Source organism: Somniosus microcephalus, chromosome 13, assembly GCF_052327205.1.
Source record: "Somniosus microcephalus isolate GS21.2 chromosome 13, FLI_Smic_1.0, whole genome shotgun sequence".
NCBI classification, from domain to species: Eukaryota; Metazoa; Chordata; class Chondrichthyes; order Squaliformes; family Somniosidae; genus Somniosus; species Somniosus microcephalus.
This window is the reverse complement of record NC_140999.1, coordinates 78,248,911-78,273,217: the sequence shown is the minus strand read 5'-3', so window position 1 is coordinate 78,273,217 and position 24,307 is coordinate 78,248,911. Positions and strand designations below refer to the sequence as shown.

Here is a 24,307-nt window from a genome sequence, read left to right as displayed (position 1 = left end):
GGATCGTCAGCCTACTCGGTAGTCCGCCTACTGATTGCAAGTATGACACCTTAAAGGCGCGGTTGCTGCAGGTTTTCGGGCTCACGAAGTCGGAGTGCACCCGCCGGCTGCTCGCAATGCCCGGTCTCGGGGACTCCAAGCCATCCGAGCTCATGAGCCAGATGCTCACGCTCCTTGGGTCCGAGCCGGAATGCTTCCTCTTCAGGGATCTATTCCTCAGCCTACTCCCGGAGCAAGTTCAGGCTGCCCTAGCCAGATCCGAAGTCACAGACTGATACGCTTATCAATTACTTCATAAAAGGTGATGAGTCGAAGAAGAGATGATGAGTCGAAAGAAGAGATGAATAAGGCTTTTATTAGCTAAGAAGAGACCATGCTTCTTCGTGAGTGACTGAACAAGTCTGAACGAAACCCACACAGTGGTGGGTGGAGTCAGCTGAGGCATGCCTCCATACACAGCGCCACCCAGAGGTGGCAATATACAATACAGTGGTTTACCACATTCACCCCTTGTTTAATGTGAAGTCCGGCGGGGTGAAGGGTACTACAAGTTAAGTCTATCAGGAGGCCTTGTCTGACGTCCTGATCGTCGTGGTGGCGGCGGTGGTGTTACAGCATCCGACGTCGGGTCTGGTGTCTGGGTGGTTGGCGAAGATTCCTGGGGCTTTGGCATGCCGTCTGCAAGGGTTGGGTTGGGAGGGGTGGTGGGGGATAACAGTGGTAAGGGGGATAACAGTGGTAAGGGGGATAACGGTGGTAATTCAGGGGTACCCGAGGGTGCGAGATCTCGTATGGAGACCGTGTCCTCCCGCCCGTCTGGGTATGTCACCCAGGCATACTGGGGGTTGGCGTGTAGGAGGTGCACCCGCTCGACCAGGGGGTCCGTTTTATGCGTCCTCACGTGCCTCCGCAGTAGGACGGGCCCAGGAGAAGTCAACCATGCCGGTAGCGAGGTTCCCGATGTAGACTTCCGGGGGAAAACGAACATTTTCTCATGAGGGGTCGCATTAGTGGCAGTACAAAGCAGTGACCGAATGGAGTGGAGCGCTGCAGGGAGGACCTCCTGCCAGCGGGAGGTCGGAAGGCCCTTAGATTTTAGTGCTAAGAGGACTGCCTTCCAAACCGTCGCGTTCTCCCTTTCCACCTGGCCGTTCCCCCGGGGGTTGTAACTGGTGGTCCTGCTCGTGGCGATACCTCTTGTTAGCAGGTACTGCCGAAGTTCGTCGCTCATGAACGATGAGCCCCTGTCGCTATGTATATAGCTGGGGAACCCGAACAGAGCGAAGATGTCATTCAGACACTTGATGACCGTGGTACTGGTCATGTCTGGGCAAGGGATGGCAAAGGGGAAACGGGAGTACTCATCAACTATGTTGAGGAAGTACACATTGCGGTCAGCGGAGGGGAGGGGCCCTTTAAAATCGACGCTCAGGCGTTCGAAGGGGCGGGTGGCCTTGATCAGGCTTGCTCTGTCCGGCCTATAGAAGTGCGGTTTGCACTCGGCGCAGATTTGGCAGCTCTTGGTCATGGTCCTGACCTCCTCGATGGAGTAGGGCAGGTTACGGGATTTGATAAAATGGAAAAACCTGGTGACCCCCGGGTGGCAGAGGTCATTGTGGAGGGACTGCAGCCTATCACTCTGCGCGTTGGCGCATGTACCACGTGATAGGGCATCTGGGGGCTCATTGAGTTTCCCTGGCCGATACAAGATATCATAATTGTAGGTGGAGAGTTCGATTCTCCACCTCAAGATCTTGTCGTTCTTGATTTTACCCCTCTGCTTATTATTAAACATAAAAGCTACTGAACGCTGGTCAGTGAGCAGGGTAAATCGTTTCCCGGCCAGGTAATGCCTCCAGTGACGCACCGCTTCTACAATAGCCTGGGCCTCCTTTTCGATGGAGGAGTGTCTCGTCTCGGGGCCCTGGAGGGTCCTTGAGAAAAAGGCCACGGGTCTGCCCGCCTGGTTAAGGGTCGCGGCTAGGGCGAAGTCGGAGGCATCGCTCTCCACTTGGAAGGGGATGGACTCATCCACCGCGTGCATTGCGGCCTTCGCGATATCGTTCTTGATAAGAGTGAAGGCTGCACACGCCTCTGGTGTCAGGGGGAAGGAGGTGGCTTTGATGAGGGGCCTGGCTTTGTCTGCATAGAGGGGCACCCACTGGGCGTAGTAGGAGAAAAACCCCAGGCATCTCTTCAGTGCTTTTTGGCAGTGGGGAAGGGGTAGCTCCATTAGGGGGCGCATTCTGTCGGGGTCGGGCCCGATGACTCCGTTCTCCACCACGCAGCCGAGGATGGCCAGGCGCTTGGTGTGAAACATACATTTTTCCTTATTGTACGTTAGGTTCAGCCGTTGGGCCGTACGGAGGAAATTTGCTAGATTAACGTCGTGGTCCTGCTGGTCGTGGCCGCAGATGGTGACGTTATCCAAATAGGGGAAGGTTGCCCGCAGCGCGTTCTGGTCAACCATTCGGTCCATCTCCCTTTGGAAGACCGAAACCCCGTTGGTGACGCCGAAGGGGACCCTAAGGAAGTGGTAGAGGCGGCCGTTTGCCTCGAAGGCAGTATACTGGCGGTCCTCATGGCGGATGGGCAGCTGGTGGTACGCTGACTTAAGGTCGATGGTGGAGAATACTTTGTATTGCGCAATCTGATTGACCATATCAGATATGCGAGGGAGGGGGTACGCGTCCAACTGGGTGTACCGGTTTATGGTTTGGCTGTAGTCGATTACCATGCGGCGTTTTGCAGTGGTTTTAACGACTACAACCTGGGCTCGCCAGGGGCTAGTGCTACCTTCGATAATGCCCTCCTTCAAGAGCCGCTCCACCTCAGAGCTGATAAAAGCTCTGTACCGCCTGCTTTTGGTAGCGATGGGTTTACAGTCGCGGGTGAGGTTAGCGAACAGGGGAGGGGGGGGGACTTTTAATGTGGAAAGGCTGCAGGTGGTTTGCAGCGGGCGATTTAAAAGTTGTTGGTTGCAGACTGTGAGTGGGGGGAGGGGTCCACCGTATGCTAGTGTGACACTCTTAAGGTGGCACTGAAAATCCAACCCTAGCAGGACGGCAGCGCAAAGACGGGGCAGGACTAGCAGTTTAAATTTTTTATATTCAGTGCCCCCTACTGACAGGGTCACCACACAGTAGCCGCTGATGTCCATTGACTGGGACTTGGACGCCATAGAAATGCGATGGTGCGTTGGCAGAATCGTGAGGGAGTGGCTACGTACCGTGTCGGGGTGGACGAAACTCTCTGTGCTCCCGCTGTCGATCAGGCAACTGGTGGCGCGGCCGTTTACCGCGATATCTATCATGGAGCTGGATAGATGGTGAGGGAGGGCTTGATCCAGCGTCACGGAGGCCAGTATGTGGCTTAGTGAGTCACTATAGTCATCCGCCGAGACGGTGGTCGGTTCCGGTGACGAAATGGCGGTTGAGTGCGTTGGATACGATGGCGGCGGATGCCATGCGGCCGGGGGTACACAAAATGGCGGATAAGATGGCTGCTCCCACGGCCCGCACGCTGCGCTGCTGGCTGGCTTCCCCTTGCAGGCGTTAGCGTAATGGCCTTTCTTCCCGCAGCCCGAGCAGGTAGCTGTCTTAGCTGGGCAGTGCGCTCTGGGATGTTTTAACTGGCCACAGAAATAGCATTTTTGGGCCTGGTTACTGGGCATCGAAGCAGTTCTTACCGGAGGCTGCTGTCTCGGTTGGGTCGCTGCAGCGGTTGGTGCCGGGGGTGGCGGTCCCGTGTCCCACGGTTTCGATTGCCATGTCTCGGCGCCGTTACGGGGGTATGCCTCGAGGTTTCGGTGGGCCTCCTCTAACGAGAGCGCAAGGGCAATGGCCGTCTTCAGGTCGGGTTCCTTGCTTTCTAGCAGTCTCTGCCGGGTGTGGTCTGACTGGAGGCCCCTGACGAAGGCATCACAGGCGAGTCCCTGCGCGTGCTCCACAGCCGTTACCGCTTTACAATCGCAGTCTCTGCAGAGTGCCAGTAGCGCCCGTGCAAATGCCCCTACCGATTCTCCCGGTTGCTGCCTGCGGGATCCCAAGAGGTGTCGGGCGTAAATTGTGTTCACTGGGCGCGTATATTGCCCTTTTAGTAGCTCGAGGGCCGCCACGTACGTATTAGAGTCCCGGATTAGCATATATACTTGATGGCTCACCTGGGCGGTCAAAATTTTCAGTTTGTGATCCTCCTCTGTAACCTGTGAGATTGCGAGGAAGGATTCAAAGCAGCTCAGCCAGTGTTCAAACTTGGCTGATGCACCCACATCTTGAGGGTCGAGGTCCAGGCGTGGTGGTCTGAGGGCTCTCAGCAATGTCTGCTGTATCCGTTGCTGTTGTTGCTCCTCAGGTGTCGCCATTTAACTTTTAGCTAATAAAATTGATACGCTTATCAATTACTTCATAAAAGGTGATGAGTCGAAGAAGAGATGATGAGTCGAAAGAAGAGATGAATAAGGCTTTTATTAGCTAAGAAGAGACCATGCTTCTTCGTGAGTGACTGAACAAGTCTGAACGAAACCCACACAGTGGTGGGTGGAGTCAGCTGAGGCATGCCTCCATACACAGCGCCACCCAGAGGTGGCAATATACAATACAGTGGTTTACCACACAGACTGCGCGGAGCTTGCTGCAGAAGCGGAAAAGATTTTCGCGGTGACACAACAGCACTGCGCGGCCACGAGGCGCCCATCCCCCACAGACGCTGCTCCAGCTCCTCAATCAGCGGGGTTGTGCTTTTACTACGCCCGTTTTGGCGCGAAAGCAAGATGCTGCCGCCCTCACTGCAGTTTTTCGCACAAAAGAAAATCTACAGCCACCCTGGCGAAGGAGGACCGGTCTAACGAGCGCCCCGCGGCTGCGATGGCCATCAAAGATTCAGGGAAGCTTCTCTTCATCACCGACTCCCTATCTGGTCGACATTTCCTTTGCGACACCAGGGCGCAGTGTAGCATCCTACCTGCGTCAAATTTCGATATACTAGCTGGGGGCCACGGCCTTGCCCTCGCGGCGGTTAATGGCGCGGCCGTTCGGACCTTCGGAAGGCGGCGGGTCCAGGTGTGTTTTGGTGGCCAGCGTTTCCACTGGGAATTCATCACGCCCAAAGTCATGCAGGCCATCCTTGGGGCGGATTTTTTGTGCGCCAACGGCCTCCTGGTCGATGTCAGGCACCGCCGGTTGATCAATGCGGCCACGTTCCACTCCATCCCATGCCACCGCGGTAACGCCGTGCCACGCACTGTCTTCTGTGCGTTCCCACCTCCAGACGACTTCACTCGGCTCCTCGGAGAGTTCCCCGATCTGACCAGGCCCACTTTCTCCTGCTCGGCTACAAAACATGGTGTGGAACATCACATCACCACCACCGGTCCCCCGGTTTACGCACAGGCCCGACGACTCGAACCCGGCAAGCTCGCGGCTGCGAAAGCGGAGTTCGACACGATGGGGCGGCTGGGGATTATTCGCCGGTCGAATAGTCCCTGGTCTTCGCCTCTCCACATTGTTCCGAAATCCGGCGGCGGATGGCAGCCATGCGGCGACTACCGACGCCTGAATGACGCCACTACTCCTGATCGGTACCCAATCCCGCATATCCAAGATTTCTCGGCCCATTTGGCGGGAAATACCTTTTTTTCCAAAAGTCGACCTCGTCCGTGGTTACCACCAGGTCCCCGTGCACCCGCAAGACGTCCCGAAAACCGCAGTCATCACCCCATTCGGCCTGTTCGAATTTCTGTGGATGCCGTTTGGCTTGAAGAACGCTGCACAGGCTTTCCAGCGCTTGATGGACTCCATGCTTCGGGACCTAAAATTCCTCTTCGTCTACCTCGACGACATCCTCATCGCCAGCCCTAGCAAAGAGGAGCACTTCTGCCATTTGCGCACCCTCTTCACAAGCCTCAGTCAACACGGTTTGATTATCAACCCAGCCAAGTGCCAGTTCGGCCTGCAGCGGATTGATTTCTTGGGCCACCGCATTACATCAGACGGCGCAATCCCCTTACAGACGAAGGTCGAGGCGGTTACATCTTTCCCGCGCCCGCAGACCGTCAAGGCCCTACAGGAGTTCCTCGGGATGGTCAATTTCTATCACCGGTTCGTCCCTAAGGCAGCTCCGCTTATGCAGCCCTTGTACGAGGCCCTCAAGGCCAAGTCCGGTAAGGATCCGATCAGCTGGACGGCCGAGATGGACCGGGCGTTCGTCGACGCCAAAGGCGCCTTGGCCAATGCAACCATGCCGGCGCACCCGCTTCCAGGTTCCACCATTGCCCTTACCACCGACGCGTCGAACTACACAATCGGTGCAGTGCAGGAACAGTGGGTGAACGGGACGTGGCAACTGCTGGCATTTTTCAGCCGTCAATTACGGCGAAACGAAAGAAAGTACAGCACTTTCGACCGGGAGTTACTGGCCCTTTTTCTAGCCATCCGCCATTTCCGGTTCTTACTAGAGGGATGTCCGTTCACGGCTTATGTGGACCACAAGCCACTAACGTATGCTATGGCCAAGACCGCCGAACCGTGGTCAGCTCGGCAACAACGTCACCTGATGTTCATTTCAGAATTCACCACGGACATTCAGCATGTGTCCGGCAAAGACAACCTGGTGGCGGATTGTCTCTCCCACGCGACTGTGCACGCAGTCCAACTCGGAATCGACTATGCCCTCATGGCTGCGGATCAAGCCTCGGACCCAGAGGTCCAAGCATACAGGACCAGCCCCTCTAGCTTCCAAGCGGCCGACATCAAATTCCATGCCGCAGGCACCACGCTACTTTGCGACATCTCCATGGGAGTTCCCCGCCCTATCGTTCCAGTCGCCTGGTGCCGAAAAGTGTTTGACGCCATACACAGGTTGTCACACCCTGGCATGAAGGCCTCGCAAAGGCTGATGTCGTCAAAATTCGTCTGGAAGGGTATGCACCTGGATGTCCGCGACTGGGCCAACACCTGCGTGGTCTGCCAAAAGGCCAAGGTACAGCGTCATGTAAAAGCTCCATTGGCCACCTTCGCTGTTCCGGAGCGTAGATTTGACCACATGAATGTGGACCTCGTGGGGCCGCTTCCACCTTCTCAAGGTTTTACACACATCCTCACAATGGTAGACCGCACCACTAGATGGCCAGAGGCAGTTCCTTTGGTTTCCACCACTTCGGCAGATGTGGCCAGAGCTTTCATCTCCTCTTGGGTTGCCTGTTTCGGGGTACCGGCGGACATCTCTTCCGATCGTGGACCCCAGTTTTCCTCTGAGCTCTGGAACGCTGTGGCTCAGGGGCTCGGCACCAAACTACATCGAACCACTGCCTATCATCCACAGGCGAATGGCCTGTGTGAGCGATTCCACAGGTTGCTCAAAGCCGCTCTGCGGGCCAGCCTTCAAGGCGCGGGATGGGTGGACAGACTTCCCTGGGTCCTTTTGGGTCTTCGTACGGCGCCCAAAGAAGATTTACAATCGTCCTCGGCGGAACTCGTATATGGCCAGCCACTACGAGTACCAGGGGATTTCCTCCCGTCTCCAACAGAGCCATGGTCCGCATCCCAGCAACTCGTCAGCCACCAGGAAGCGGCCAGGTGTTTCGCTCCAGTGCCTACGTCACATCACGGCTTACAGAGCTCCCACGTCCCAACTGAGCTGAAAAGCGCCGAGTATGTGTTTATCCGCCACACAACGCTCACCGGAACCCGCTCAAGCCTCCTTACACTGGTCCCTTCTGCGTCATAGAGCCGGGATACAAAACCTTTTCGGTCGATATCGGAGGTAAACCGGACCACATATCGGTTGACCGGCTGAAGCCGGCACACTTAGACCTGGACCGCCCAGTCGAAATCGCTCAACCGCCAAAACGGGGCCGACTGCCCACAGTCGCCGTGCCAGATCCACCACAACCGCCCGCCAGCTCGACCACCGTCCATCAGCTTCCACTTCAGGGTTACAGAAGTCGCTTGGACAGGCTTGTCAGGCCTCCTCACCGTCTCACTTTTGCTGTTAAAGACAATTCTGGGGGGGCGCATGTGGCGGAGCCACTAAAGGACTCAGATCGTTTATATATAATTCCCTTTAACAACATGTTAGCTACAGCCTGAGTCTGTATCTTTATTTATACTGTTTACTTGTACAGAGCATGATTACTTTAACAGCGCGGGTAAACGCGATGACGTCACGCCGTACATCACGTGATCCCCACTGGCGGGAAGAACGTCATGACGTCAACCACGGGACCAGGGAGCAGTCCTCGTGGAGCCTCTGAACTGAATAGACCTACACTCGATGTTCTCCTACAGTTACTTGTTTAAACCTGTTAGTTTCCATTAAACTTCGTTTTGTTTAAGCGTCTGAGTGGACCTCAGTCTTTGGATAGGAACTAGACATTCCTACAAGGTGATGCATTTTGGAGGGACTAACAAGGCAAGGGAATACACAATGAATGGTAAGACCCTAGGAAAGACAGAGGATCAGAGGGACCTTGGTGTGCATGTACATAGATCCCTGAAGGCAGCAAAACAGGTGGATAAGGTGGTGAAAATGGCATATGGGATACTTGCCTTCATTAGCCGAGGCATAGAATATAAGAGCAGGGAGGTTATGATGGAGCTGTACAAAACGCTGGTTAGGCCACAGCTGGAATACTGTGTGCAGTTCTGGTCGCCTCACTATAGGAAGGATGTGATTGCTTTGGAGAGGGTGCAGAGGAGATTCACCAGGATGTTACCTGGGCTGGAGCGCTTCAGCTATGAAGAGAGACTGGACAGGCTGGGGTTGTTTTCATTGGAGCAAAGAAGGCTGAGGGGGGACCTGATTGAGGTGTACAAAATTATGAGGGGCATAGATAGGGTAGATAGAAGGAACTTCTTCCCTTAGTAGAGGGTTCAATAACAAGGGGGCATAGATTCAAGGTAAGGGGCAGGAGGTTTGGAGGGGATTTGAGGAGGAACTTTTTCACCCAGAGGGTGGTTGGAATCTGGAACTCACTGCCTGAAAGGGTGGTAGAGGCAGGAACCCTCACAATATTCAAGAAGCATTTGGATGAGCACTTGAAATGCCATAGCATACAAGGCTATGGACCAAATGCTGGAAAATGGGATTAGATTAGACAGGGCTTGATGGGCGGCGCGGACGCGATGGGCTGAAGGGCCTTGTTCTGTGCTGTATATCTCTATGGGGGAGAAATTGGGTGGAGCCGCAAATGGGGCGCCAAGCTCGCCTGGGCGCCGGATTTAGCGCAGCGTTCGGAGCAGCAGCGATCGCCGGAAATTCAGCTTGAGCGCCCCAAGAGGGACACGGGGCGAGGCTCGAGGTGCTCCGCGTCCCTCTTAGGGTGCTGAAACTGAATATCACAGCGCAACGTGCCGGGGACAGAGGTGCTGGCAGGCGCTGCCGAAAAAAACGGCCGCCCCACACCTCCACCTTAATTTGCGCCACTGCCACCACAGGAAGGCCCTGTGAACTGGGCGCCATTTGCGAACGGCGCTACAGAGGCGGTCGCTGCCAAATATCGAGATCGGGGCGGTACCGGGGTGCTGCGCACACCGATGACGTCATCGGAGGTGGCGCAGCGCAACAGGCTAACGCCGCCATTAACACCCCAGCTAAATATCGCGGGAGGTGCGGCCAGTGGCGCTAAAGCCACTGAGTGCCCTCTTTAGGCGCTAACTGGTGGCTCAGCCCATCGAATTTTTAGGCCTATGACTCTATGGGGGTAAAATTCGGTGGGCTGCACCACCAGTTAGCGCCTAAAGAGGGCACTCAGTGGCTTTAGCACCACTGGCCACGCCTCCCGCGATATTTAGCTGGGGTGTTAATGGCGGCGTTAGCCTGTTGCGCTGCGCCACCACCGATGACGTCATCGGTGTGCGCAGTGCCCCGCTACCGCCCCGATCGTGATATTTGGCAGCGACCGCCTCTGTAGCGCCGCTCGCTAATCGCGCCCGGTTCACGGGGCCTACCTGTGGCGGCAGTGGCGCAAATTAAGGTGGAGGTGCGGGGCGGCCATTTTTTTCGGCAGCGCCTGCCAGCACCTCTGTCCCCGGCCTCCTGTTCTCCCCCCGCGGCATTGCCGGCTGTTTTCCGAGAGCCCGGCACTTCTCCTCGGTGCCGGGCTCTTTTGCCGGCACTCGCGATCGCTCATTGCGCTGGTGCAGGCCCCTCCCCCTTAAGAATGGGAGGAAGGCCTGCAGTACCGCAGCGCGCCGAGCCGCAGCATGTGGCGCTGCGGCACGTTGCGCTGCAATATTCAGCTTCAGCACCCTAAGAGGGATGCGGAGCGCCTCGAGCCTCGCCCCGTGTCCCTCTTGGGGCGCTCAAGCTGAATTTCCGGCGATCGCTGCTGCTCCAATCGCTGCACAAAATCTGGCGCCCAGGCGAGCTTGGCGCCCCGTTTCCATCTCCACCCAATTTCTCCCCCTATGACTCTATGACATACGCACCAATACACACACCAGCACACACACACACCAACACACACACACCAACACACAGACACCAACACACACGCACCAACACACACAGACACCAACACACACACCAACACACAGACACCAACACACACATGAACAACACACACACCAACACACACACACCAACACCAACACACCAACACACACACACCAGCACACACACACCAGCACACACACACCAACACACACACACCAGCACACACACCAACACACACACACCAACACACCAACACACACACACCAGCACACACACACCAACACACACACACCAACACACCAACACACACCAACACCAACACACACACACCAACACACACACATGCACAAATACACACACACACACCAACACACACACACGATCACATTTCAACACCAAAACACACACAGCACCACAAATCAACACCAACACACATACACCAACACATATCAACACACACACCAACACCAACACACACACACCAACAGACATCAACACCAACACACACACACCAACACCAACACACCAACACTAACACACGCACCAACACACACACAGCAACACACACACCAACACACACACCATTACCAACACACACACACCAGCACACACACACCAACACACACACCATTACCAACACACACACACAAACACACACTCCAACACACACACACCAACACTCACACACCAACATACACACACCAACACACACACCAACACACACACCAACACACACACCAACACACACACACCAACGCACACACACCAACACACAGACACCAACATACCAACACAGACACGCACAACACACACACACCAACACACACCAACACCAACACACACCACCACCAACACACCAACACACACCAACACCAACACACACACACACACCAACACACACACCAACACACACACACCAACACACATCAACACCAACACACATCAACACCAACACACACACACACACACACCAACACACACACAACACCCATCAACACCAACACACACACGCCAACACCAACACACACACACCAACACACACACACCAGCACACACACACAAACAGACACACCAACACACAGACACCAACACACCAACACACACACCAGCAACACACACACACCAACACCAACACTCCAACACACACGCACCAATATACACACCAGCACACACACACCAACACCAACACACCAACACACACACCAACATCAATACACACACACCAACACCCATCCACACCAACGCACACACACCAACACCAACACACACACACCAGCACACACACACCAACATCAACACACACACACCAACACACACCAACACCAACACACACCAACCCATGCACTAACACACACACCAACAGAGATCAACACCAACACCAACACACCAACACCCACACACACATATAACACACACACCAGCACCAGCACACCAACACACACACACCAACACACACACACCAGCACCAACGCATACCAACACCAACACACCAACACACACCAACACCAACACACACCAACACCAACACACACACGCCAACACCAACACACACCAACCCACGCACCAACACACACCAACACCAACACACACACACCAACACACATCATCACCAACACACACACCAACACACACCAACAACAACACACACACACCAACACCAACACACACCAACACCAACACACACCAACACACGCACCAACACTCGGTCAGTTTATCTCCCAAACAGTGATGGTAAAAATTATCTCCCCTCCCTCCCCCCGAAACTAAAGAGCTAAAAGCAGCACTCTGAAAGAGTGCACTAACCCGTATTGACTGTGTCCGGTCCTCACCCGTTGTGCTGCTTAATATCTTGAGTCTATTCTGTTTTGCATCAGAACCATGTTTATAAAATGTAAATGAATTTATCTAGTTTAGCCTGCACCAAGTGGCTTACTGTTTAGCTGCTTTCCATCTTCCCCCTTGATTGGAGACAGTGAGCATCTCCAATCAGTAACTTATTGACGGTCCATGGTTAGACTGGGCCACATCAACACAGTGCAGAGGTGGATCTACAACAACAACAAAAAGATCTATGTTTGTGGAGGGCTATTTGCATAAGGAAAATAAACTAAATCCAGGGTACGGTAGCCTCGTGGTTATGGTACTGCACTTACAACCCAGAGATCGGGGGAGAAATTCAGTATCGCCCATTTTGGGGCGGTAATATCGGCCGGGCGCAAAGTTTAGCGCTCGGCGCTAATTAGCGCCTCTGACTGCAAAATTTGCCTCTATCGCACCTGGAGGTGATTTGAGTGCTAAATCAGGCGCTACACACCTCTCAAGGCGCAAACATCAGGGAGTGAGGCGCTACCTCAGAACGCTACCGAAGCTCAGGCGATGTCGGTTACCATGGAAGCTAGACAGACTGGCGCCGTCCAGTTCTGAAAGGGGAGGGGCCAGCTTGCTGGCCAGCCACACCCTGCTCATTGCAGCCTTGAATCCTGGCCTGGAGACCTCAAAAGCAATTGTGTTGGAAGCACTAATGGATAGGCCCAAGGAACGGGCTCGGCACTTAGGAACCTCAAAAGTGGTGGTGAAGGCCAAAACTCCTTAGGACAGCGTTAAATCTCTCCAGAAGTCTCTCTCCCTCTCTCTCAGCATGCATGTACCAAAAATTTTGCCGACAAGAAAAGGCAGGAAGCGGCTGCCTTTAAATAGCGCTCCCCCAGCCCCTTCCCGACTGCAAAACGTTCCCCTCTACCTGTCGTTGATAGCGGCAGGCGGAAAGGCAGGGGGCGCCATTCAATACCTGGTCCAGGGCGTTGCACGCTCGACTGACGTCATGATCTGCGGGCGCAGGAGATCGTGGTGGTAGTGTTTAGCGCCGCAGCAAAAAGTCTGGTCAAAATGTCTAACTTCCTAGCGCCCCCCGGAGATGCTAACGGGAGGCGCTAAAAAACAAAGTTTTCCTCCATGAATTCAAATAGAAGCCCGAGGTTGCGAACAGTGTGGTTCAGCCTCAGACAGTGGCCAGGGAGAGAGATGGAGTCGGTGGCTAGGGAACAGAGTTTGTGGCAGGCACCGAAGACAATGGCTTCAGTCTTCCCAATATTTAGTTGGAGGAAATTTCTGCTCATCCAGTACTGGATATCGGACAAGCAGTCTGACAAATCTGAGACTGTGGAGGGGTCGAGAGAGGTGGTGGTGAGGTAGAGATGGGTGTCTTCAGTGTACATATGGAACCTGATGCTGTGTTTTTGGATGATGTCGCTGAGGGCAGCATGTAGATTAGAAATGGGAGGGGGCCAAGGATACATCCTTAGGGGACCCCAGAGCTTACGGTGCAGGAGCAGGAAGAGAAGCCATTGCAGGTGATTCTCTGGCTACAACTGGATAGATAGGAATGGAACCAGATGAGTGCAGTCCCTCCGAGCTGGGCAACAGAGGGGAGGCATTGGAGGAGGATGATGTGGTCAACCGTGTCAAAGGCTGCAGACAGGTCGAGAAGGATGAGGAGGGATGCTTTGCCACATTGAATGTAGTTTGTGACTTTGATTAGGGCCATTTCAGCGCTGTGGCGGGGCAGAATTCTGATTGGAGGGATTCAAACATGGATTTGCGGGAAAAATGGGCACGGATTTGGGAGGCGGCAAAATGTTCAAGGACTTTGGAAAGGAAAGGGAGGTTGGAGATGGGGTGGTAGTTTGAAAGGGCAGAGGGGTCAAGGGTGTTTTTTTTGTGGAGGAGGTAATAACAGCAGATTTGAGGGAGAGGGGGCCAGTACCTGAGGAGAGAAAACCGTTAACAATATCAGCTAACATGGGGGCCAGGAAGGGAAGATGGGTGGTCAGCAGTTTGGTGAGAATAGGGTCGAGAGAGTAAGAGTTGGGTCTCATGGACAAGATGAGCTCAGAGAGGGCATGAGAGGATGTAATACACTGGGAGTGTGGGACATACACTGGGAGTGTGGGACATACACTGGGAGTGTGGGAGGTATTCTGGGAGTGTGGGAGGTATTCTGGGAGTGTGGGAGGTATTCTGGGAGTATGGGAGGTATTCTGGGAGTGTGGGAGGTATTCTGGGAGTGTGGGAGGTATTTGGGAGTGTAGTAACCTGGGAGGTTATGAGTAACCTGATCCACCAGGTGGTGCTGTGGCAATTGGTCTCCTGAGTTAAGTCTGGTCTGTACTGGTTGTACTCTTTGTTTTTGCTGCCTCATGGCAGAAGCTTTTATGTGCAAGTGTTGATTAAACCATGTTACGGAGTTAACCTGTGTCTGCCTCCATCTATGGCCACCTCCAGATACCACATATGGCGACGAGAATAAAGGACGGAAAAGTTTTGGTGGATCAGTCATAGTTAGGGAGTATTCGGAAGAGGTGCTCAGGTTGGTTAGCAAACTAGTCGGAAAAGCACGAGGCTAGGCCGCGGGAGTCGAAACGGAGTTCGATTTTTTGGCTGAAGTGACCGGACTCCAAGGATGGCAGGAACGGTAGGCTCCGTGGCACCTTTTGACAGCAAGTCGCAGTCTTGGGAGGAGTATTGTGAAATACTGAGCCATTTCTTTATGGCAAACGAGGTGGACAGTGCTGAAAAGAAAAGGGCCATTTTACTGAGTTGTGTGGGAGCGCAAACCTATACACGGATGAGGAATCTGCTGAGCCCGGAGCGGCCAGGAGAAAAATCTTTTGACGAGTTGGTGAGTCTACTAAAGAATCATTTCAATCTGAAACCTAGTGAAATAGTACAGAGATGGAAATTCAATTCGAGGATTAGGAGGCCGGAAGAAAGCGTTACTGAGTATGTGGAGGAGCTTCGGAAGCTCGCACAGGACTGTAATTTTGGAAATGCGCTCACAGTCATGTTAAGGGACAGACTAGTATGCGGAGTTAACGACGGCAGTATACAGCAAAGGTTGCTGTCAGAAGAAGGATTAACGTTTGAGACGACACTTAAAAAAGCACAAGCCATGGAGATGGCTAACAAGGACATTAAGGACTTAAACAGTATGAGCAAGGAGAAATGGAGTAAACCAGTGGGAGGAGCTGTTTTCAAGATGGAAGCTGGTGCGAAAAGTCCACCAGTCGGGGTTGGGGATTGCTACCGATGTGGCGGGACAAGCCATTATGCAAAGGACTGCAGGTTTGCAAAGGCAAAGTGCCACAATTGTGGAAAAATAGGGCACTTAAAGAAAGTCTGTAAAAGGGCAGTGAGTGAGAGAAGCAGTGCTAAAGGGGCAAAGCATGCTAAAGGGGGGAGGGAGAAGTATACAAAGCAGGCAAATTACATACAAGAGGAGGAAGAGTCTAGTGAGGAGGTTTTCACTATATACAGTATAGACACTTCAAGGCCCAACGTACCCCCTCTCACTCAGCATTTGATAGTGAACGGAGGTCAAGTAAAGTTTGAGATTGACACCGGATGTAGTGTAACCATAATGTCACAGACTGAGTACGCCAAGCTATGGGGGGAAGCAAAAGTACCAGAGCTAGGTACATGCCCCATTAGTCTCAAAACCTACACAGGACAGAAGGTGGACATTTTGGGGGCGGCCGAAGTACAAGTGGAACACAAAGGAGTCACCAAAGAGCTTACGGTGGTAGTGGTAGCAGGGTCAGGGCCAAACCTGTTAGGGCGAGGGTGGATCAGTGAGTTGAGTGTGGACTGGCAGGCAATGAATAAAATGGAGGACAGTACAGAGACACTGCAAGAAGTGCTGATGAAGCATGAGTTAGTGTTCAAGGACGAACTGGGCACCTTAAGAGGAGCCACAGCCAAGATTCATGTAGCCAGTGATGCCACGCCTCGTTTCTTTAAACCAAGGTCGGTACCTTTTGCAATGAAAACCAAGGTTGAGGCGGAACAAGGTCGCCTGCTAAAGGACAAAGTAATAGAACCAGTGAAATTTTCAGACTGGGCGGCACCAATAGTCCCGGTATTGAAGCCCGACGGTAACGTAAGGGTGTGTGGTGACTATAAGTTAACAGTGAACAGAGTATCATTACTGGAACAGTACCCCATTCCGAGAATGGAGGACATGTTAACATCGCTCGCTGGGGGAGAAAGATTCAGCAAACTGGACATGAGTCAGGCATATCAGCAGATATTGCTAGATGAAGAATCAAAAAAGTTTGTCACGGTGAACACGCACAAGGGGCTGTTCACGTATGCCAGGTTACCATTTGGTGTCAGTTCTAGCCCAGCAATATTCCAACGGACTATGGAGGGCATTCTGCAGGGCATTCCAAAGGTGGCCGTGTACTTAGATGATATTCTGCTAACAGGAAGTGACGATCAAGATCACGTAAAAACACTGGACAAAGTGCTACAGCGGCTGGAAGAGGCGGGGCTACGCCTGAAACGGAGTAAGTGTAGTTTCATGGAGAAGGAAGTTACATTCCTGGGACATCGGGTGGATGCCACAGGCCTCCATCCATTACCAGGGAAAGTGCAGGCAGTGCAGGATGCACCTGCACCCACCTCAGTGACTGAACTGAAAGCCTATCTAGGGCTCCTGAATTATTATAACCGGTTTCTTCCAAACTTATCAATGCTGCTGGCACCCCTGCACAAACTGCTGAGAAAGGAGGAGCCATGGCGTTGGGGGCCAGAGCAAGCGAAAGCGTTTCAGCAGTCAAAGGAGCTACTTCAGTCCAGCAGGGTGTTAGTGCATTATGACGAGAAGAAGGAGCTGATAATGTCCTGCGACACATCACCCTATGGAGTGGGGGCAGTGTTGGCCCACCGCATGCCAGATGGAGCGGAATGGCTCATCGGGTTTGTTTCACGCACGCTCACAGCTGCAGAAAAGAACTATTCACAGCTTGATAAAGAGGGGTTAGCCATTATATTTGGAGTAAAGAAATTCCATAAGTACATATATGGGAGGAAGTTTGTAATCAGTACTGACCACAAGCCTCTTATTAGCTTACTGAATGAAATGAAAGCGGTGCCTCAAATGGCATCACAGAGAATAATGAGATGGGCAGCAATACTAAGAGCCTATGAATATGTGATCACGTACAGAGCCGGCAAGGAAAACGGGAATGCTGAGGCTCTCAGCCGCCTGCCCCTCTCAAAATCTCCTCGCAGTACTTCCCCTGAGGAGCACGTCCTGATGCTGGATCAGGAGATCAGTCCCCTGATGACTTCAGCGCAAATCCAGGGCTGGACAGCCAAGGACCCCGTTATGTCAAGGGTCCGTGAGTATGTGTTGAAAGGCTGGCCAGATCACCGTGAGGGACCGGAGTTCGCGCCGTACAGACAGAGACAGCACGAGCTCAGTGTCCAAGATGGATGTGTGCTATGGGGAGCACGCATCATAGGCCCAGAGCGGGGACGCTCTACTTTGATGGAACAGTTGCATCAATCGCACCCAGGAATGACTTGAATGAAAGGACTGGCTAGGAGCTACCTGTGGTGGCCTAACTTGGATGCTGAAATTGAGTCAAAGGTAAAGTCATGCACTATATGTCAGGAACAGAGGAAAGAACCTGCCGGGGCACCACTCCATCCCTGGGAGTGGCCCAGCAAACCCTGGAGGAGAATTCACATAGACTATGCGAGACCTTTTTATGGGCAAAATGTTTTTGGTGCTGGTAGACGCTTACTCAAAGTGGATCGACGTTTATCCAGTGAGCTCTGCAATGACTGATGCCACACTGGATTGTCTCAGGAACAGCTTCAGCACGCATGGTATTCCAGAAATGATTGTATCCGACAATGCACAGTGTTTTGTTAGTGAAGGGAGCAAAGAATTCATGGTAAGGAATGGAATCACACATGTCACCTCGGCTCCATATCACCCAGCCTCAAATGGGTTAGCCGAGCGAGCCGTGCAGACTTTTAAGGAGCTCATGAGGAAGAGCTCAGGTGACACCCTGGAGACCAAGCTCAATAGAGCCTTGTTTAGTTATCGTATAACACCCCAAGCTACCACGGGGCTTTCTCCGGCTGAGTTGATGATGGGGAGAAAGTTGCGGTGCATGTTAGACCTGATACACCCAGATCTCAAAAGCAAGGTTGAGACAAAACAAACAAACCAAAAAGCGTACCATGATAAACATACTAAAGCTCGCCATTTCGCCATAGGGGACTCTGTGTACACCCGGAACTTCGGCTATGGACCTAAATGGATACCAGGACTAATCCAGGACATTACAGGACCTGTGTCGTACTCCGTGTTACTAGGGGATGGTCGAGGGGTTTGTCGGCATGTGGATCAGCTTTTCAGCCGGCAGCAGGGGGAACTGCCTCAGATGGAACAAAGGGCAGTAGAGGAGGCTGTTCCAGGACCCAGCACGTCTTATAAGGTGCCAGTGGACACTGGTGCTGCCAGGCCACAGCGGGACAGAGTAAAACCAACATCAGAGACTACTCCAATCTCAAGTGCGAATGAATCTGAGAATCCACCACAAGTGGAATTAAGACGTTCACAAAGGATTCGCAAGCAACCAGAAAGACTTATACAAACCTGTTAAATTAGTCAGGGGTTAACCATGGTTAGAGCATACTGGTTAATTAAAATGTAGTACCTAGTAAGGGTTATTGTTTAAGAATTGCATATGGCAATCTTAAGGTGGGAGGAGTGTAGTAACCTGGGAGGTTATGAGTAACCTGATCCACCAGGTGGTGCTGTGGCAATTGGTCTCCTGAGTTAAGTCTGGTCTGTACTGGTTGTACTCTTTGTTTTTGCTGCCTCATGGCAGAAGCTTTCATGTGCAAGTGTTGATTAAACCATGTTACGGAGTCAACCTGTGTCTGCCTCCATCTATGGCCACCTCAAGATACCACAGGGAGTGTGGGAGGTATTCTGGGAGTATGGGAGGTATTCTGGGAGTGTGGGAGATTCACTGGGAGTGTGGGAGGTATTCTTGGAGTGTGGGAGGTATTCTGGGAGTATGGGAGGTATTCTGGGAGTATGGGAGGTATTCTGGGAGTGTGGGAGGTATTCTGGGAATATGGGAGGTATTCTGGGAGTGTGGGAGATACACTGGGAGTGTGGGAGGTATTCTGGTAGTATGGGAAGTTTTCTGGGAGTATGGGAGGTATTCTGGGAGTGTGGGAGGTATTCTGGGAGTGTGGGAGGTATTCTGGGAATATGGGAGGTACGCTGGGAATGTGGGAGGTTTTCTGGGAGTACGGGAGGTATTCTGGGAGTGTGGGAGGTATTCTGGGAGTATGGGAGGTACACTGGGAGTGTGGGAGTTATTCTGGGAGTATGGGAGGGATTCTGGGAGTATGGCAGGTTTTCTGGGAGTGTGGGAGGTACACTGGGAATATGGGAGGTACACTGGGAATATGGGAGGTACACTGGGAATATGGGAGATACTCTGGGAATATGGGAGGTATTCTGGGAGTGTGGGAGGTATTCTGGGAGTGTGGGAGGTATTCTGGGAGTATGGGAGGTATTCTGGCAGTGTGGGAGGTATTCTGGCAGTGTGGGAGGTATTCTGGGAATATGGGAGGTACACTGGGAATATGGGAGGTACACTGGGAATATGGGAGATACTCTGGGAATATGGGAGGTATTCTGGGAGTGTGGGAGGTATTCTGGGAGTATGGGAGGTATTCTGGGAGTGTGGGAGGTATTCTGGGAGTGTGGGAGGTATTCTGGGATTGTGGGAGGTACTCTGGGAGTGTGGGAGGTACTCTGGGAGTATGGGAGGTATTCTGGGAGTGTGGGAGGTATTCTGGGAGTGTGGGAGGTATTCTGGGAGTGTGGGAGGTACACTGGGGGTGTGGGAGGTACACTTGGGGTGTGGGAGGTACACTAGGTGAGTGGGAGTGTGGGAACTACATAAGAACATAAGACATAGGAGCAGGAGTTCGCCATTTGGCTCCTCCAGCATGCTCCACCATTCAATGGGATCATGGCTGATCTGATCTTGGCCTCAACTCCACTTCCCTGCCTGCTCCCCATAACCCTTGACTCCCTTATCGTTCAAAAATGTGTTTATCTCCACCTTAAATATATTCAATGAGCCAGCCTCCACAGCTCTCTGGGGCAGAGAATTCCTCAGATTCACAACCCTCTGAGAGAAGAAATTCCTCCTCATCTCAGTATTAAATGGGCGAGCCCTTATTCTGAAATTGTGCCCCCTAGTTCTAGATTCCCCCACCAGGGGAAACATCCTCTCTGCATCTACCTTGTCAAGACCCTTCAGTATATTATATGTTTCAATAAGATCACCTCTCATTCTTCTAAACTCCAATGAGTATAGACCCAACCTGCTCAACCTTTCTTCATAAGATAACCCCCCTCATCCCTGGAATCAACCGAGTGAACCTTCTCTGAACTGCCTCCAATGCAAGTATATCCCTCCTTAAATAAGGAGACCAAAACTGTACGCAGTACTCCAGGTGTGGTCTCACCAATACCCTGTAAAGTTGTAGCAGGACTTTGCTGCTTTTATACTCAACCCCCTTGAAATAAAGGCCAACATTCCTTTTGCCTTCCTAATTGCCTGCTGTACCTGGGATTCGAGTGAAACATGGACCCTCACTCCTCCATAGTCTATGAAGTGATCCTGTGGCAATCCCCACAGCATCAGGTAATAAGCATGTACAAGCTGGAAGCAGAGTGCACCATGCTTCTGGTTCTTGTTTACAGCTTTCTTTGAGTCTAAAGCACAGAAACAGGCCTCTCATCTCACCCAGTCAGCATATCCTTCTTTTCCTTTCTCCCTCATGTGCTTATCTAGCTTTCCCGTAAATGCATCCATGCTATTCACCTCAACTTTCCTTACAATGATTGACACTAAACATGGAACGTTGACTACAGTGGGGCAGTGAAGTACGTTGAATGGTGTGGGCAGTGCACTCTCGAATTGTACATTATTTTTTCTCAGCAGTAGTGTCCGTCTCTAATGAACATTATATCTGAAGGAGTTGGAGCTGGCAGGGAAGGTGACAATATACCTACTTGAAGAAAGGCTCCCAGCAGGTTGCTGCATCTGTCTCTCAGCCCGCAGCTCCTCTTCCCGACGTTGCTCTTCCTCAATTTCCCGCTCAATCAGGAAGGTGGTCTGGCACTTCCACGGTCGCAGAATGTAGGGCTCTTCATCAGGAGTGGTTAGGCTCTTGGAGAGCCTCGCCGTTGCGTGATGTGTAGCAGGGTCCGGCTTTGAGCTGCTGGTCTTGTAAATGCTTGGACTATGCAGCTGATAATCTGGACTTTCCTGCAAGATTACTTTACATTCTGTTGAGTCAACTTGGATCGTGTTGCTTTCTTCTGGAATGGTGTACACGCTGGGAGATTCCGACGAAACAAAACTGGCTAAGATTGGTCGCCAGCCCTGCTGTGGTGCAACTGGCACATCATCTATTTGCTGTTCAAAAACCTTTTTGCGTTCTTCCACCTCTTGTGCCATTCCTTTATCGTACAACCCCTTCACTTTACCCTCTTGCCTCAATGTCTCTTCTCTCTTCGAGTCCAGTTCAATTTCTCTCTGAGCAAAGAAAACCATTCGGTTTTTGTCTTTACTTTTTGAGAAGGGAGATGTTGGCGGTAGTTGAGATAACATTGGCTTAGTTTTGATTTGCACCATTTCTTCAGAGCTTACCGACTTCCTAATTCCTCGCTCCTTACGAAGACTCTCTTCCCTTTCCATGGCTAATCGGATTTCCTTCTCAATGGGTGTTTCTGGCACAGCCTTCTGCTCAGAGAACTCAAAAACGCAACTGTTGTCACTAGCAATGTTCAGCATCTCATTTGATGCCCCACCATCACTTGTATACCCATAACCGTAGTCATTGGGCATCTCCCCTAATCCAGAATCAAGGTCATCTACAGGCAGATTTCGCCGGGTGTAACCAAACTTTTCACCATCACCATTTTCCAGAGTTGCAATCTTTTCAGCAGTGAACACACTATTGCTCATGAGGCTTTTAGTGGAATGCTCACCTGGGTTCCCCTTCTCTCCCTCAGGGATATAATCATCTCTAATGGCCTTTACAGTGACCACTGGACTTGAGTCCAAGACACTACAGTCCTTGTAGTGAAGAGGTTGGACTGATTCAGAGGGTGTGGAAGAACGGCTTAAGGCCTTGTAGGGTTGAGCAGAAAGCCTTGGACTCATAGGGATTTCTTGCCTTGACTTCTCCATCTCGAGGAACTGCTGCCGAGCCACAGTGAAGTTTATTTGTTCAGTGTTAATGCCTTCAGGGTGAGCAATGGAAGATTCTTTAGGGAAAGGTGATGAATTGGACTCCACGCTGGACATGCAGCTCCAAGTTTCATCTTGCTTCTGCATGGAATCTGCAAGTGATGGCTTCTCCTCCAATTCTAATCGCTCTGTTGAACCCCATTTCTCTGCAATGGTGGAGCTCTTCTTCACAGCTTGGTTCCGAATAATCTCCCTTCTCTCCTTTTCAAGCATTTCATCATCAGCCGTTCCTTTAATGATTACCGTCTTGTATTTTCCTTCCTCATCATCTGAAAAAAGTTTTGTTGGCTTTTTCTCCGCGTGGTAGGTCCGAAGGTCAAAGTTGGCTTCTTTCTTTATGGTGGCTAACTTTGCATCTCTGACTGTGGAGGGTGTCCCCCCTTCTTCGTGGTCTGTCTTTGAAGAAAACGCACCTTTCGGTCCACCATTAACTGAAGTATTCTGATCGCCTATATCTTGGGATTTAATAACAGCAACCTTCTTTGCATGAATGATGACCCCATCGCCACAATCAATCCCAGATGTAGTGACTGAAATGGAAGGTCCTGAATTAATCAGTGTGATTGTATTTGAATTGAGAGAGAACAAATGAGTTCCGTTTTCAAGATTTGGATATGAACCATCAAGGTTGACCAGAGGCCCATTTCCCTCAGTTCTCTCCATTGGGACAGGAGGCTCTTCACCCAGTGAATCCTCAGTTTCTTTAGGTGTCTGTTGGTCTTTGGAGACAACAGTTTCTTTCTCTCCTCCTTCCTTCAACACAAGCTCATTATTTGTCTGCTTTTCCAGGCAATCCTTGGATCCTGCGGGGATCTGCCTCGTGTCTTTGGAAGGAGCCCTATCTTGCTTAGAATCTTTGCTCTGCTCAAGTCTACCTTCTGGAATTCCTATCAGCTGAGTCTTGGAATCGGGCAGACTCCTGTGCACCAGATCCTTGGAGGCAGTGGCACCCTGCTCAGACTCCACCTCATTCACCACAGACACCTTTATCGGAATCCCAGAACTCCCTGGTTTCTGTTAAAGAGAAAAGGGAAAGTTTCACACTGAGGATTGACACGCTGCCTGCTGGAGCCCTGTTCACAGCACTGGGTCAGGAAGGAAAGTGCTAGAGATCACATTATACACTGAAGTGAAACTTCAGCACACAATCTGCACCAATTACAATTAAAGATGTATTAGGCTGGTAGTCTCAAATGCAGAACACAATTCCCATGGTGATACCATCTAATATTAGTAGTAAAACTACCAAGAGTCCACATGACTGGAAAACTTAACGGCCCAGTAATTCCGTTCCAAACGCGTGAGTACGGTCGGGGTACTCACGCGTCTGGCCAGAGGAAATGCCGGTTTTCAGCATGCACAGCGCATGCGGAGAAAACCGGCATTTCCTGTCCTCTGAACGAAGGGGTTCAGAGGCACAGCACGTGCGACTGCACAGGCAGCGCGTGCACAGTGAACTTCATCGATTTCATTCATGGATTCAGTGAGGTTAAGTCCCTACAACTTACACATGAAAAAAGCATGTGTAAAGTTGCTCCAGAGGCTGCGGAGGAAGATATATTTTATCGTGGAGCTTCTGAAAGGCAATATTTTTGTTTGGGAAAGGGAGGAAAGTTATTTTAAGAAATGATGAGGTAAGTTTTAAAGTTTAATTTTTTTTTTTTTAAACGGGTTTTCAGTACTGTAGGTAGAAGGAGCAATTGTGGCTGTGAATTGAATTTGCTGTG

General features: G+C 51.8%; 1 protein-coding gene across 1 annotated transcript in view; it reads right to left on the bottom strand.

Annotated features, from left to right (window-relative positions):
• Nucleotides 1-24,307, bottom strand: part of LOC147108431 (mitotic interactor and substrate of PLK1-like) — a 440,619-nt gene that overhangs the window by 161,702 nt on the left and 254,610 nt on the right. Inside the window, exon 2 of the mRNA XM_086005068.1 lies at nucleotides 21,338-23,594. Coding sequence (XP_085861194.1) covers nucleotides 21,338-23,594 — 2,257 coding nt within the window. The remainder of the gene's footprint in view (nucleotides 1-21,337; nucleotides 23,595-24,307) is intronic.